Raw genomic sequence first — 16,577 nt, forward strand, 5'->3', positions numbered from 1 at the left:
AGTTCTTTCTGCTCTGCACTGATGAGGGGCAATCACACGGAACCAACTGGCTGTACATGACGTACTGGCTTGACTATAATACAAAGTTATGTATTAAAGCCTGTTTAAAATGTCAGACATTCACTTATTGGATAGCTACCTTACATCTGGTGGCACCAGAAGCATGGCCTTCTTTTCTTTTTGCAATGAGAGCTAATTTGTATATTGTAGCTAAGCAGCGAGTAATCAAGTGTGGTTTGCTACACCTTTGCCCTCTATGTGAATATATTTATATACAGATTATTGATATTCATGCAATGCAATATGCAAAGATCCTGTTACTGTACAAAGGCCTACACAGATAAAGTCATGTTACCGGATCTGTGCAGGTCCTGAAGCTAGAGGTCAGAGTTAAAAAGCTTAACAGAGGAGGATAGAGTAGCTGTATGTCTGTATTTGTTTAGGGGTTAGGTCTAGCCTGGGGTCTGTATTTAAGGGGTCTGTATTATTTAGGCTGTCTGGTCTGGAATGTGAATTAATTTAGGGGTCTGGTTCAGGGTCCATATTTATTTACGGGTCTGCTGACTGATATAGTAAATCCTTGCATTTCACAAAAAGTATGGAAAAAATCTCCATGTATCCCTGCCTATTTCCCTTTTTAGTAGGAGTTCCTATACATTATGATACCATCAGCAATGATTGAACACTGTCAGTGTTTAGGGATATAACCCTTTGACAAGGGTGCTGGTAACAAACCATTGTAAATGCTAGCACTGAAAGCTGGTGTTGTCTATACACATAAGGTGACAGGTGAGCCTCATGGAAGGGGAGGCATTTTGGGGGAAAATTCCAGAACCTAATACTCCACCAGAATTAATAGGTTCAACCATATCATTCCTTTTTTTCACAAGTGTCCGTATTTTTCACCTGGGCTTTTTGTCTTTTCATGTCCTCCTCCTTGAAACCATGCTTGGTAGTTGTTAAAATCAAAAGATCTGATACTTTGTCTTGGAGATTATGGATTTCCTGCATCTTCTCAAGGAGTTGAGACTGGAGTTGAGAAACAACTTCTTTTAGGTGTTCATTTTGCTCTGCAAATTTTAGAAAACATGGTTGTTTCAACAAACAGTGAAAAAACATTTAGCAGTTTCAGCTTCATTCCAACAGATATTGTTGGATCATAAGCCTTATGTGCTATTTAGTCATATATTGCCCATATAATTAATTAGATCAGATCGTTCACTGACCTGTGTAGAAGCTTCTCAGATCCTTTTGGTCATTATACTAGTTATTAAACTCTGATTGAAAGGGACAATTTTCTATAACATGAAAACATTACATGACCTTCTAATATCAGTATTTGCGCAGCACACTCAGATCACATATCCAGAAAGGGAGAGAGGAAAAACAAAGTCCTGCACAACTGAAACCAGACAGAATTGTTATGCTTGGCCATAGACTTCTATTATGACTGATCAAAACAAAATGCCTCTTAAAGGCTTCCGTTTTACATTCCATCTACAAATTTCGTTATATTCCGTTATAACGGAGTCCATAACAGAATTTCTACACCACCCGAACACCGAACTAAAACCTATAAAGTTCGGGTTTGCTCATCCATAATGGAGCAGAATCATGATGATGTTGAACTACAATGACAGGGATCGGAGATAAATTTGATCGCAGTCATTTAACCTCCAGATGCTGTGTCCATAAGGCTGTGTGAACAGAAATGTAAAAAAGCTATGGGTCTTGGAAGGCAGGGAAGAAAATAAAATATGGAAATGCACAAAGGAAAATTAGCCTAGTCCTTAAAGCGGTTATCCCCCCAGACTGCGACGGGAACGAGTCTCCCTAGCGTCATGCGTGTTACAAGGGAGGCTTTTCCCCTGCTATTGGCTACCACTTCCCCCCGTAACCTGATGTTCTGATCCACGCGATGGGGAGATGCAATGGCGACCGTGTGGGGAGCAGAAGCGACGCTGGTGCTCGGGAGCGGGGTAAGTATAACCTGTATGTGGTGCCCAGGCATTTTGGGGGACATTATAGAGATTGGATAACCTCTTTAAGGGGTTAATAAATTTGGTGCATTTTACTCCAGCCTTTGAATTTATTAAGAATTTTTATTGTTCCATGCACAACTCGCCCTTGATAATTATTGCACTCACACATGTATCATATAATCTACTCCATTTGCATTATATCATAGTTTAGTATGCTAGTATCATTTTGGTTACTGAACGATATATTTACTTAAACACCTTTCTCTTGCCGAAGAAGCTCCTTGCTTTGTGTAAGATCAATTACGTGACATTGAATTTGTCCCTCCAGCATTTTAATCTGTGCCTTTAACTCGACCTCTGTCACTTTCCAGGAGTTCATGTTTTCTGTGTCCAGGGAACTGACAGAAATAAATATTGCTTAAGATTCAGATCTATTTATGAACATCAGTCAATCAACTCTTCTTCCTGACCTCACCTTTTCAGAAGGTTCTCATAGTTTTCTTTAAGAAGTTCTTTCTCCTTCTCAAGATCAGAGACTCGCTCCTGAAACTACAGGATAATAGCACAACGTGATAATGTCAGTAAGCAGAGACAACTAGATCCCTTTAATATCTGTGGGGAAGATTTATCAAGAGTGTTTCTGATGCTAGTCTTGATCTAGCGTATGGTGGAGTGAGATATGCCAAATATAAATTTGTCATAGGGCCCAATAGCAAAACAAGACAGGCCCCTTTAAATGGACGGAGCAGCGGATCAGGCATGCATGCAGCCGCTCCATTCATTTTTATGGGAATTCCAGAGATGGCCAATTACATCGCTCGGCTATCTCTGGAACTCCCATAGAAATGAACGAATCAGCCACATGCATGTGTGACCGGCAGCTCCGTTCATCTCAGGGGAACTGCAGGGGATACGGGGCCCCTGTTCTTTTGATCAGTGGGGATCCCAGCAGTAGAACACCCACTGATCTAATAGTTATCCCCTATCCTGTGAATAGAGGATAACTTCTAACAACCGGAATACCCATTTAAGGGAATGATGGATTTATTAATAAAAATGCTGAATGTCATACTATTCATTCACACTGTCTTCATTATTTATAGTGTGGTATGATATTCAGCTTCACATCACGTTGTTGCTTGTGGCATAGTCTTTGCACTCACACACAAAAACTACAAATCTGGAGAGAACAATAGCACTTTCAGTATGACATTTAGACCATTTTATCATGAAAATTGCACACTATGGGGCACATTTATTAAAGGGGTTGTCCGGGTTCAGAGCTGAAACCGGACATACCCATAATTTCACCCCGGCAGCCCCCCTGACTTGAGCATCGACTCTTTTGCTTACAATCACACACTGGTTTGTTCGGTGATGTCACCGGCTCTGATGGGCGTGCTTTAGTGCTACCCTGACAACCCCTTTAAGACCGGTGTTTTAGACATTTGTCTTAATAAGCCCCTGCGCTGGCCTCTACATAACTTCGGTGCATCCATCGCCGCTTCTAAATGTAAGACAGCTTCCAGGCGTAGAAAATGGTAAGTGAGATGGGCCTGTCGCAATCTGCACCAGAAATATGCTGTTACAGGCTGTTACACCTTACAATAATACACATACAGTATTAAAAAACAGGGAAAGTAGGGTTTTTCCACCCATAGAGGCCTCATCTGGTGACACTTTACCTCAAGAAGTGACTTCTGAAGATGGGCTATGTTCTGCTGATCAATCTCCATAGCTAGCACCTTTCCTCTTTCGTCTTTCAGTTGTGAGCTGAGGTTTTCTAGCTGGATCAGCACTGCATTGTGACTGAGAATCAATGACTTTTGCTTCTATCAGGACAAAAATGACAAAAGAAGTAGATTGTATTTAAATGTGGCTCAAGTAGACACACCGCTTGATTGCTGAATAAATTCTAGCTTGTTTTGACGTACAATCAGCCATGAGCGAATCAATTCTAAAAATTTACCTGAATTTTTCATAAAGTTCTGATTCTAACAAACCAGAATTTTCAGTTGAGGGGGGGGGGGGGGGGGGAGAGAGAGAGGAAGGACAGAGAGGGAGAAAATAGAGAGAGGAGGAGGGGAAAAAGAGAAGGAAAGAGACAGAAAGATTGGGAGAGAGAAATATTCTGTAGTAGCTCTCAGCATATGCAATCTAACAATGTGTTATTAACACCTTCAGCACTGCTGCCATGCGTGTATGGTGTAAGTACGAGGTTTAATAATGTTGCCCACTCATGAGCTTAATGCTGACCATTGATGCCAGGTTTCTGCTCTTTTAAACAGCAGAAACACAGAGCTAATGTCTGCAATCGGCGATAATGCTGACCGCAGACATTTAAACCCTCAGTTGCCATGGTCAATTATGACCATGGCAACTGAGGCAGGTTTTTCCGGGAATGCTGCGCTACCAGGGCCCAAACGGCTTCCCAGCGCTGAGATTGGAAAAGCCTCTCGTTTGTGGTAGCCTGGCTCTCTCTGAAGAAACCCAGTCTATAACAGCTCTAGTTCTCATGGAACCCTACAGGTGGTGATAATTAATTGCAGTGTAAGGCAGAAGCGATCTGATCACAAGTTCAGGTCCCCTGGGGTGGGGGGCTTAAAAAAAGGGTACAAAAAAAAAAGTTGTGAGCACAGTAATGGAAAAGAAAATCCAGCCATTTTTTGTTGCTAGGGAATGACATAAAAACGAAACCCATAAAACTATGGCAGACTTGTATTTTTTTTCCAGTTCTACTCTATTTGAATTTTTTTTCTGGCAGTTATGGCTGTGGGAAAGCCAGGAGTATGAAACAAAAATGCAAAACCAGAAAATCACCCGGTTCTGAAAGGATTAAAAGAATACAGTAATAGAAGATATTTTACTGCTGTATTAGTTAATTACTAAATGTGTATAATAGAATTGGAATTCTTAAAGGGGTATTCCATGGGTTTAATATTGATGGCCTATCCTCATTACCTTGGCTGATCAGCTGTTTCCAGCTGGTAACTGCAGTTCTGCTCTCATTCACTTCAGTAAGGGGCAGTGTTGCGGTTACAGATCTGTCATTGCACAATGGACAGCAGAGATGTATAGTTCAGGCGCTGACTCCTGCCAATTTCAAGCTACTCTGAAACAGCTGATTGTGGAGGTGCAAGGTGCTGGACCCCACCCCTGCTAATTTGACAGTGATGGCCTAGCCTGATGACTATGTTTCTTTTTTTCATAGTCCTTCTCTATAAATATAAAAAAAAATTCATAGGTCTTCTGTATGTCATCTACAATGGACAGGCACCCTACTACCTAGGTTCGCTCTAGTAGGCATGAACAGTGGTCAGACCTAGAAGACTTTGTTATGCCAATCTGTAAGTGTAAGGATGTTACTAAAAGGAATCTCCCTTCCTTTGACAGCAATGTGATCCATTCTGATTGCAGTACAAAAGGAGTTTAAAGAGACGAGATCAGAGTTATCTCCAATCCTGGCTTTTTCCTTGGCAGGGTGGCAGGCAATAGGACAAAAGCTATTACTGCTATTTTATGTGTATTGGGTCACTACAACAAAACAGAACATCTGCACCAAACTGCTTTGTATGTGATACTGCAGTAATGTGCTTTTCTGAGTAATATATGACTTCATGATCAGACTACACACAGGTTTATTTGTAGTCTGTGACTATGGAGATATATGGGGTATCATTAAAAGATAGGTGTCCTGGATATTGAAAGCAAAACTATATGCAAAGTAATAGAGACATAGGAGCAATAAAGCAAATTGGTTGCAAAGGTGCACATTGCCCATAAGAAGGAGATTCCATACAAGTAGACATGTTCTTGCCATCCAAACCATTTTGTTAGCCTAACCAGTAAATTGTAAATTCAAGTAAATGTAACTTACCTCTTGTAGCTCTGTCTCATAAGACTAACAGAAAGAAATGAAAATAATTAGCATGCCCACCAAAATACTGCAATAAATAAGTAAAAGGACAATCCATCCATATTTTGATGCATAAAAATAATTCTATTGATATGAATATCATTAAAGGGTTTTTCCTGGATTTTTATACTGATGATGACCTATCCTCAGGACAACAGGGACCCCCGCCGATCAGTTGTTTGAGAGGCCTTTTCTTCTTTCTTCTTCCCTTCTCTGCTTTTCCTTCGTGACATGTTCATTGTCACATGGCCTAGGGGCATCTCAGCCCCGTTCACAGCCATTATACAATGTACAGCACCATGCTTGGTAAGCTGCTAGAAGGCTGCGGTGCCCACAGGAGCACTGGTGCCTTCTCAAACAGCTGATTGGCGGGTGTCCTGGGTGTCCTGAGGATAGGTCATCAGTAAAAAAAATCTCGGAAAACCCTTTTAAATACAGATTTTTTTTTCCTGCTACATAACGTCTCAGGTTCTGAATACCTATACATAAAACAAAATTAAGACTGAAGTTACTCTTAAAGGGAATAAATCTTCTGCCCCTGAATACACCATGAGAGTTAAATAACATATCTTGGCCCGCAATGCCCCAAATTAAAATTTTTCTTTTAAGAGGAAGAAACGTTAATTTAAAAAAAATTTATACAAATATTGCCCTCCACCTCACCCACTTTATCTGACTTCTATAGAGGAATACTGTGTCTGAAAAGGGGTGCCTTCCTGTCCTTTGGTTATGGTGGGTAGCGTGTACATAGTTGCCAACTGTCCCGAATTTTCAGGGACTGTCCGTGATTTTAGGGAGACAGTTCTGGCAAATTTGGGGTGTCTCTGGCCAAAAATGGGCAGGGCTAGCCATAGTAGAGTTTTGGATGCCCCGATTTTACCAACCTAAATGTTGGTAAGTATGCTTGTAGCTTATAGTGTTCCCACCACATGCAGAGGAGGCTATAGTCAGATTGGTGGTGGTTAAAGTAGTCCACAATCCCTTTTTGACCACAAAACCTTCTGTAGATCTTTTCCTCTTCTAAAGGTTGGCCCATAAACTGCTTATAGTCTGTAGGGGCTCTGTAGCAGCTACTTGCCTCTTTGAGGAGTTCACTCTCCAGTAGTGTTGGGCGCAAATATTCGAATCGCGAATATTAATCGCGAATATCGGCACTTCGAAAATTTGCGAATATTTAGAATATAGTGATATATATTCGTAATTTTGAATATTCTAGAATTTTTTTTCATCAGTAACCTCCCTTCTCGCTTGTGGGTCAATGAGAAGGCTGTAATGTCTTTGTCTGAGCTTAGCAACATCCCTAGGAACCAATAGGAAAGTTGCCTACCCCTTACTATATAAGAACCTCCCCGGCAGCCATTTTCCACAATTGGAAAGCAGTGTCATTACTGTGCTCTGTGCTTTCCACATCACATTAGATAGCTAGTTAGATAGCTTACATATATAATACAGATAGTTAGTGGGAGATAGTCAGTGTAGGTTAGATCCTGATATACACTACGTGCAGAATTATTAGGCAAATTAGTATTTTGACCACATCATCCTCTTTATGCATGTTGTCTTACTCCAAGCTGTATAGGCTCGAAAGCCTACTACCAATTAAGCATATTAGGTGATGTGCATCTCTGTAATGAGAAGGGGTGTGGTCTAATGACATCAACACCCTATATCAGGTGTGCATAATTATTAGGCAACTTCCTTTCCTTTGGCAAAATGGGTCAAAAGAAGGACTTGACAGGCTCAGAAAAGGCAAAAATAGTGAGATATCTTGCAGAGGGATGCAGCACTCTTAAAATTGCAAAGCTTCTGAAGCGTGATCATCGAACAATCAAGCGTTTCATTCAAAATAGTCAACAGGGTCGCAAGAAGCGTGTGGAAAAACCAAGGCGCAAAATAACTGCCCATGAACTGAGAAAAGTCAAGCGTGCAGCTGCCAAGATGCCACTTGCCACCAGTTTGGCCATATTTCAGAGCTGCAACATCACTGGAGTGCCCAAAAGCACAAGGTGTGCAATACTCAGAGACATGGCCAAGGTAAGAAAGGCTGAAAGACGACCACCACTGAACAAGACACACAAGCTGAAACGTCAAGACTGGGCCAAGAAATATCTCAAGACTGATTTTTCTAAGGTTTTATGGACTGATGAAATGAGAGTGAGTCTTGATGGGCCAGATGGCTGGATTGGTAAAGGGCAGAGAGCTCCGGTCCGACTCAGACGCCAGCAAGGTGGAGGTGGAGTACTGGTTTGGGCTGGTATCATCAAAGATGAGCTTGTGGGGCCTTTTTGGGTTGAGGATGGAGTCAAGCTCAACTCCCAGTCCTACTGCCAGTTTCTGGAAGACACCTTCTTCAAGCAGTGGTACAGGAAGAAGTCTGCAAGGTAAGAAAAACATGATTTTCATGCAGGACAATGCTCCATCACACGCGTCCAAGTACTCCACAGCGTGGCTGGCAAGAAAGGGTATAAAAGAAGAAAATCTAATGACATGGCCTCCTTGTTCACCTGATCTGAACCCCATTGAGAACCTGTGGTCCATCATCAAATGTGAGATTTACAAGGAGGGAAAACAGTACACCTTTCTGAACAGTGTCTGGGAGGCTGTGGTTGCTGCTGCACGCAATGTTGATGGTGAACAGATCAAAACACTGACAGAATCCATGGATGGCAGGCTTTTGAGTGTCCTTGCAAAGAAAGGTGGCTATATTGGTCACTGATTTGTTTTTGTTTTGTTTTTGAATGTCAGAAATGTATATTTGTGAATGTTGAGATGTTATATTGGTTTCACTGGTAAAAATAAATAATTGAAATGGGTATATATTTGTTTTTTGTTAAGTTGCCTAATAATTATGTACAGTAATAGTCACCTGCACACACAGATATCCCCCTAAAATAGCTAAAACTAAAAACAAACTAAAAACTACTTCCAAAAATATTCAGCTTTGATATTAATGAGTTTTTTGGGTTCATTGAGAACATGGTTGTTGTTCAATAATAAAATTAATCCTCAAAAATACAACTTGCCTAATAATTCTGCACTCCCTGTAGTGTTGCTGTTGCAGTGCAGTGTGTTAGGTAGCGTGGTAGGTTCTGCTGTCCAATCCATACATTCATGCAGACCTGCTAAAATGTGGTTTTACGTATTACGCCAAAATATTCGCATCATTAGTGCCTATTAGAGCAATCGCGAATATATTGGAGCACTCTATCTGCATATAAAGCTATTGTAATGTTCTGCCATGCCAACCACTTTCTCCAGTCTCAGGTAACTTCTAGCAGCTTGGAAAATGTAGCAAAAGTGACCCAGTGCTATATATCCAGTCGGCACATCCGGCACATCGTTGCAGCTATCTAGCGTCATTATATCATCTATATCCCCTGATGAATCTGTCCTCTACCTTGACAAAGGAAACGCGTCGGGATGGTACGCCTGGAAAATACTACTGATAATGTTTGGGAGTAACGCCTCTAGGAAGGGAAAGTTTTTACTAGGGTGAGCCACCGATAAGTGGGGCCGCTCCCTTTGGGGCAATTCCTCTGCATTTTGGCGGGAGATTCCTCCGCTTTTAGGCAGGGTGTGATAGTTCAAGTAGGGATTTATCTCCCACTACCCAGCCAAAAGCCTACATTACACAAGACTGAAAAGGGACACGTGGACGTGGAGTACTAGGGGGGAAAATATCTCTGTACTATAAAACCTTTGGAACTACCATATTCCACAGTGATCCAACAGTCGAAAAAAGACAAGGTGAAAACCAGAAACAGGGTGACCCACAAAGACGCCTTTTTCCTCTAAAGCTCAGAGCTCCTGCACTATCCTGGATTCAACCAGCATCAAAACCCGTGAGTGGCTACGAACATTAATAATTGCAGTTCTCCCTCTCAATATGATATTCCAGACTACTCTTGCAGTATATTTTTATTATTTACTTTTGTGGGACTTATTTTAAGAAGTAAATATAAAAGTTACGTTTTAAGTAGGTTCTTTTTTTTCAGTGATAAGAATTTGATATAAACCTACATGTACAGTATATGCATCTAACCATACCTGTGAAATGCAAAAGTGACCCACGCCTGTATTTTGTGTGCATTACGCAAATATTACATTGCAGATTTTTCTCAATCAAGAAAATAATCTCAAATTCACGAATATATGATGAATATTCACCCATATATTTGTGAAATATCAGAAATTCGAATATAGCCCCTGCCGCTCATCACTACTCTCCAGCAGACAGCACTAGACTCCCCAGACACTTCTTTCAAGAGAGGAAGGATGGAGCCAGCCCCGCCTAGCCACTTGAGACCTCCCACTCCCTATAAAACCTTATGGAATTAGTAATACATGTTTATAATACATAAAGTACTGTGACATTAACACTTTCAGTGCTTTTCAGTGGATTCCAGGACAATGCAAAGCAAACTTTCTGAAATAACTCAGAATTGTGCTTGATATACAGTATGTGCTCGTACTACATAACCCATCAACTGCAGTAAGGGTACTTTCACACTAGCTTTATTCTTTTCTGGTATTGAGTTCTGTCCTAGGGGCTCAATACCGGAAAAAAACTGATCAGTTTTATCCTAATGCATTCTGAATGGAGAGCCATCCGTTCAGTATGCATCAGGATGCATCAGTTCAGTCCCTCTTAGGCCTCTTGTACACGACTGTATGGCTTTTTCAGTATTTTGCGGTCTGCAAAAAACGGATCCGCAAAAAATACGGATGACGTCTGTGTGCATTCCGTTTTGTTGGCCCCTGATAGAACAGTACAATCCTTGTCTGTTATGCAGACAATAATAGTACATGTTCTATCTTTGAACGTATCAGAAAAACGGAAATAGGGAAGCGGAAGGCATACGGAGTACCTTCTGTTTTTTTTGTGGATCTATTGAAATGAATGGTTCCGTATACAGTCCATATATGGAACGCAAAAAACGTAATGTAAACGGAAAAAAAACACGTTTGTGTGCAAGAGGCCTTTTGGTATTTGGCCAGAGAAAATACCGCAGCATGCCATTTTCCATTTAAATGTATTAGTGCCGGATCCGGTATTAAAATTACCGCATTGACGGATCCGGTCTTCATGCGTAGACCTTTAAAAATGTGAAAAATATAAATACCGGATGTGACGGACTGAACCGTCACTGGGGCTGCTGGAGAAGCCTGAGGGCCAGCCTCCTTCCTGCAGACTATGGACCGAGAACTATGGAGACCCCCTGAAACCTTTTGGAACTAAGGAACTATGAACCCTGATTTATGTGTGTAATTTATATGCCACATATTTCCTATGGCCCATTGGAGGGGTGTGGTGTGGATTCAGCGACACAAAAAGGGTTAACTCTGCACTGAGACTCCCACTGATTGTGTTGGTGATGGGATTAAGATGGTTGATTATAATGGTAGCCGACTCGTAGATGAGTAGATCCCATATGAGGCACTCAGGAGATAATCCCATAAAATGTGTCTCCTCTTCCCATTCATTCATTATGGAGGGGGTGAAGATGTCTGTTTGCATGCTCATTGTTGATTGCATCAAAAACAATGCCAGTGTGTTTGTTAATTGTGTCACAGACAATGCCATTGTGTTTGTTGAATAGGTTCGTTTTTGTGTTTAAACTGTACAGGATTGGCTGCTATGTCATGTCCTCAGTTCCCAACCAGGTCCACGGGGGTGGTAACCTTGTTGTAAAATGTGTATATAAGTCAATGCTGTGTGTTCAATAAAGAGTTCCTGTTTTACCCTTTATCATGTTGAGGCTGGTGTTTGGTCAACTGATCGACACTGGGGATTGCTATACGCTGAAAATTTGCTATACTCCCCTGGTTATAACTACTACCTCTTGTAAGAGCTTGTTCCAGTTACTTGTTCCTGCATCACTCTCTGAAGGAAGAGAGGTTCACCCACTGGAGCCTTGTCGTAGGTCCAGGGTGGGTAGGAGACGTCGAGACCTAAACCAAGCTTCTGCGGTTCGTGGGGTCTGCAGTGGGGAAGCGCTAGGAGCATTCATCGACGGAGGTACCCGGTCGGGGTGCCAGAAGATCGGTTACATCGGATCCATTTTTTCCGGATGACACCAGAGAGACGGATCCGGTATTTCAATGCATTTGTCAGACGGATCCGCATCTGGATCCGTCTACAAATGATATCCATTTGCATACGGATTTCCCACAACGCAAGTGTGAAAGTACCCTAAAGAGGCTGTTTGCCATTCAACCAAACTGGTAATTATTACTGTGAATCTACCTACACTTAACCACCATTTTATGGCCCATCACCATGAGATAGCCCCGCCTTGTGTCCAGCTAAACACCTAAAATTAAAGGGGTTATCCAAAGTCTAAAAGATCCCCCCCAATGCCCCTTGTATACATTATACTTACCTGCTCACCCAAACTCTCTGGATAACTTATGGCCGCCACTGCATCTCCTGGCTGCATCTAGCTGCTAGGGAGCCTCCTCCTCATCGCGGCCTGCTATTGGTTGCTCCCCCCATCGCTGGATGTTTTGATCCGCCCGACGGGGAGATGCAGCGGCGGCTGTGTAGGGAGCCAATGCGACGTGGGTGCCATGGAGCAGGTAAGTATAATAGATACGAGGGACATTGAGGGAGATATTTTAGACTTTGGATAACCCCTTTAAGGGCACCCCAACTGCCAACAGGCACGATCCTCAAGACCTGGTCATGCCCCGAGTGAAGAAAGGGTGCATCCTCCTATCACTCCATGGTCCAGGGAGAGCCAGGGTGAGGACTGCCACTGTAAAATGTGAGTACTACTACCACCACCACTACAGACACTACCTTTCCTCCCATCCGCTCCCCTCTACTGGGCTTGCTGCATATTGCCACAGCTAAGTGAAGTAGTAGAAAATCCATGCATTACCTCTTTGAGTTGTTGGAATTGTTCTCTGAGGGCACAGAGACTTGTGCTCTTTTCTCTGAGTTCCTTTTGTAAACGGATATTTGTCACATTTTCCTGAATCGTTGTCCTAAAAAATACAGCTATATTTACTCCCCTGTCATTACGAACGTTTACGCATGATGCTGTTGTCGAAAGGATAGCAATGTTTTTTTAGAACATACTATACATCCATTTCTTCATTCATACTTTAACTTATTATAGTTACTTAATAGGTCCTCAAAGTTTCAGCCAAGCTCACCGTTGATCCTCCACTTGCTGCATTTGATGCAGGGAAAGTATCATCTCTGCTCCTAATTCTTTTGGCTTAACCATGGTTTTTAATAAGGCTGTAGACCGATCATCCCCACTACTGGCTTGTCTCCCAATGATCTGGAACCTGGAACCATAAGTGAAGTTATATTTACATACTGCTGTATATTTACATATTGCAAACTAAGACCACATGTGCATGTCCACCATATCTGTTTTGCAGTCTGCAAATCCCAGATCTGCAAAATGTAGATGCTGTTTGTGTGGTATCAGCAATTTTTGCAGACCTATAGACTTCAATGGTTCCCTGGTGCACATTTTGCAGACAGATATAGGACATGTTCTGCCTTTTTGTGGAACAGACATACGCATGCAGAAAGCACACAGATTTAGGCCTCATGCACACGGCCATGCCGTTTTTTGCGGTCCGCAAACCAGCGGACCTGCAAAGAACGGAAGCTGCCCAGGTTGCCTTCTGCAATTTGCGAAACGAAACTGGCGCCGGCAATGTAAATGCCTATTCTTGTCCGCAAAGCGCGGACAAGAATAGGACATGTTATTTTTTTTTAACGGGACCGCGGAACGGAGACACGGATGCGGACAGCACACGGAGTGCTGTCCGCATCTTTTGCAGCCCCATTGAAGTGAATGGGTCCGTATCCGAGCCGCCAAAACGGCGGCTCGGATGCGGACCCAAACAACGGTCATGTGCATGAGGCCTAAGGGTGTGCTTTCTGCATCAGTACGTCTGTTCCATAAAAAGATAGACTATGTCTGCAGACCAGGAACCTACTAACACAATGGGTCAAATAAAATGTCAGCACATTGGCCACATCCGTATTTTGCAGATCCGCGATTTGCGGACTGCAAAACGGATATGGTCGTGTGCATGAGGCCTAATAGAATAAGGTTTCATAGAATCTTCACTTTTAATAGTCGTGAGCCTGCAAGAGATCAGCCTTATCCCTGCTAATACAAGTCTTGAAGGCACTACTGTATACCTCAGAAGTGGCTGCCTGGCAGGGAACAGTGATGGCATAAATTGAATACAAGGACATCTTCAAACTGTACACTGCTACACTGCAGACTTCAGGTACAACTCATCTAGCTGCTACTTATAGAAGTTCTCTGATGACTCAGCAATAGTAGGCCTCATCACAGATCGGGATAACATGGACTTCAGAGAATTGACCCAGGAATTTTTGGATTGGTGCCAGCGGAACTACCTTAGGATCAATTCTGGCAAGACTAAAGAGATGGTGGTGGACTTCCATAAGCACAGACATCCTCCTAAACCAGTGGACATCCAGGGGAGGAACATTGAGATAGTGAACACTTATAAGTACCTGAGTGTTCTCCTCAATAATAAGCTGGACTTGGCAGATACCATGGGCACACCACACAGAAAGGGTCAAAGCAGGCTCTGCCTGCTTAGGGCACTTTATAGGATCTTTTTCAACTCTGTATTGGCATCTTCTTGGGGTGGCCTGCTGGGGTAGCAGCATCTCAACCAGGGAGAGAAAGAGACTTGACAAACTGATTAGAAGGACCAGCTCGATCCTGGGGAGTCCCCTAGACCCAGTGCAGATGGTAGGTGAGAGAAGGATACTATCCAAGTTTATCTCCATGCTGGAGAATAACTCCCATCCAATGCATGAGACCGTGATAGTATTGGGCAATACTGTCAGTGACCGACTCCTTCACCCCAAGTTTGAGAAGGAGCACTATGGGAAGTCATAGGCTGTACAACCAACACAGACCCAAGCGGAGATAGACTGCACTCATCACCTACTGGGTTTCTACAGATATCATTCCATCCAGAGACTGAATTTTTAAAACTGTGATATCTATCTTATTTTTTTTTACTTTTTATCTGTACCCTACTGTCACTGTAATGCCTTTTCTTTGCAGTTTTTGTACTCTCTGTGCTGCTGTAACACAGAGTTTCCCCACAGTGGGACTGTTAAAGGATTATCTTGATAATATACTTACAGTCGGTCAATATCAGCTCTGGCTTCATCACTGAGAGCTTCACCATAAAAATCACCAGCCATGTGTGGGTGTCCAAAATCTGGCCCTTGCACAACTAGACCTGGAGTTTTAAATCATTGGTTAGCAAAATTAAATAATCTGTCATTGTCAACTTCCAGCTGAGGTCAGTACTTACCTTTCTTATATTTATCTGGCAATACTATGGCTTTCCTAACACCGGAATCTGTCCGAGCTGTTACTGTGCTATAGGGACAATGTCGGCAGCCATTTTGAAACTGCAGCCTATGCTTGTAAGTAGTTAGTCGATGCCTTAGGGCTTCATTTCTACGCTCTAAGTCTCTCACACGCTCTTGCAAGTCCTCAATCATTTCCTCAGCCTCTAAGTCTCTTCCATCTCTCCGTGCACCTGGTGCCTTCTTTTCTCCTGGTTTCCCAAGGTCCGAAGTCAAACGAAGCAACTTAGTGGCCATTCTGTTTGAGAAAAGACTTGTCTTATGTGCTTTGAACACTTATTTTCCTTAGAAAACTGGGAATAGGTATGCTACATATACAGTAAATGTGAAATTATAATAATCATTCTGGTAATTATTGGCAGACTAATAAAGATATACAAACAATACACTATAAAAAGCCCAGCAACATTCTTACTACTGGGGTTTTTACCTCTTGATTTTGTCTTCTTGCTTCCTGGCATAATCTTTGAGTATTAGATTTTCCTCATGAAGACGCAAAAAATTGTCCTCTAGCTCCTCACGGGATATTAGACAGACTCTCCGTCTAGCCTTCAGATCTTTCTCTACAAGAAAAAACTAAGATGTGTTCATGTGTTCACACACAAAAATACACTTTAGAACTCACAGCAAATATTATTAAAGGGATTGTGAAAAATGGGGAGGGGAGGCTTTGGCAAACACCCCCTTCCCTACTTGGTGGGACCTGTAAAAGAAAGATTACTTACCTGCTTCCCAGCTAGGGGATGGTTGCCAAAAAATTCCCATTCTTGCACAACCCCTTTATGCTTTCAGACAATTGAGTTACCAGGGTGTTTTCCTGTCTGCTTCTTCTCAGAAGTGGGAAAACCGCCTCCTTGTTTGAGTGTGCTAGCCCTTTGAGCTACTGTTTTATAGTGAAATGCTCACTGGTGACCATTTCAAACAGTGAATAAATGACCACTGCTTATTGGTGTGGTAGGTGCCACATGCTCCACTACAGCTACACACAAGAGCACAGAGGAGGAGAGAGAAGAACAGCAGCATGTTCATGCATGAAGAAGTCTTAGCTGAGATCTTGCAACATACCCATGTGGGAGGTGGACAGGATGAGAGTGGTAGTAGTGGCACTGAAAGAAGTAGTAGTGGTTCATTGTGGCTATCCTCACTCCATCGCTAACTGGGGCTGTACAGTGGAGAGCACACCCTTTTCTTCCCTTGGGGCACACATTTATGTTGCAATAAATCAGGTCTCTTTTTACTGAATTTATGATCGGAGTACTAATACATATAGCAGCAAAGGTAA

The 16,577-nt window shown here is 42.4% G+C and overlaps 1 protein-coding gene across 1 annotated transcript in view; it reads right to left on the reverse strand.

Moving 5' to 3' along the window:
* The window catches only part of RPGRIP1 (RPGR interacting protein 1), a 63,172-nt gene that overhangs the window by 34,736 nt on the left and 11,859 nt on the right, over window positions 1-16,577 (reverse strand). The window contains exons 4-13 of the mRNA XM_044280785.1: window positions 15,726-15,858; window positions 15,238-15,533; window positions 15,063-15,162; window positions 13,060-13,197; window positions 12,783-12,888; window positions 5,860-5,883; window positions 3,668-3,814; window positions 2,458-2,531; window positions 2,241-2,380; window positions 907-1,070 (exon numbers count right to left, since the gene is read on the reverse strand). Of these exons, the coding sequence (XP_044136720.1) occupies window positions 907-1,070; window positions 2,241-2,380; window positions 2,458-2,531; window positions 3,668-3,814; window positions 5,860-5,883; window positions 12,783-12,888; window positions 13,060-13,197; window positions 15,063-15,162; window positions 15,238-15,533; window positions 15,726-15,858 (1,322 nt within the window). The remainder of the gene's footprint in view (window positions 1-906; window positions 1,071-2,240; window positions 2,381-2,457; window positions 2,532-3,667; window positions 3,815-5,859; window positions 5,884-12,782; window positions 12,889-13,059; window positions 13,198-15,062; window positions 15,163-15,237; window positions 15,534-15,725; window positions 15,859-16,577) is intronic.

The sequence above is a fragment of the Bufo gargarizans genome, chromosome 1 (assembly GCF_014858855.1).
Source record: "Bufo gargarizans isolate SCDJY-AF-19 chromosome 1, ASM1485885v1, whole genome shotgun sequence".
Taxonomy (NCBI): Eukaryota; Metazoa; Chordata; class Amphibia; order Anura; family Bufonidae; genus Bufo; species Bufo gargarizans.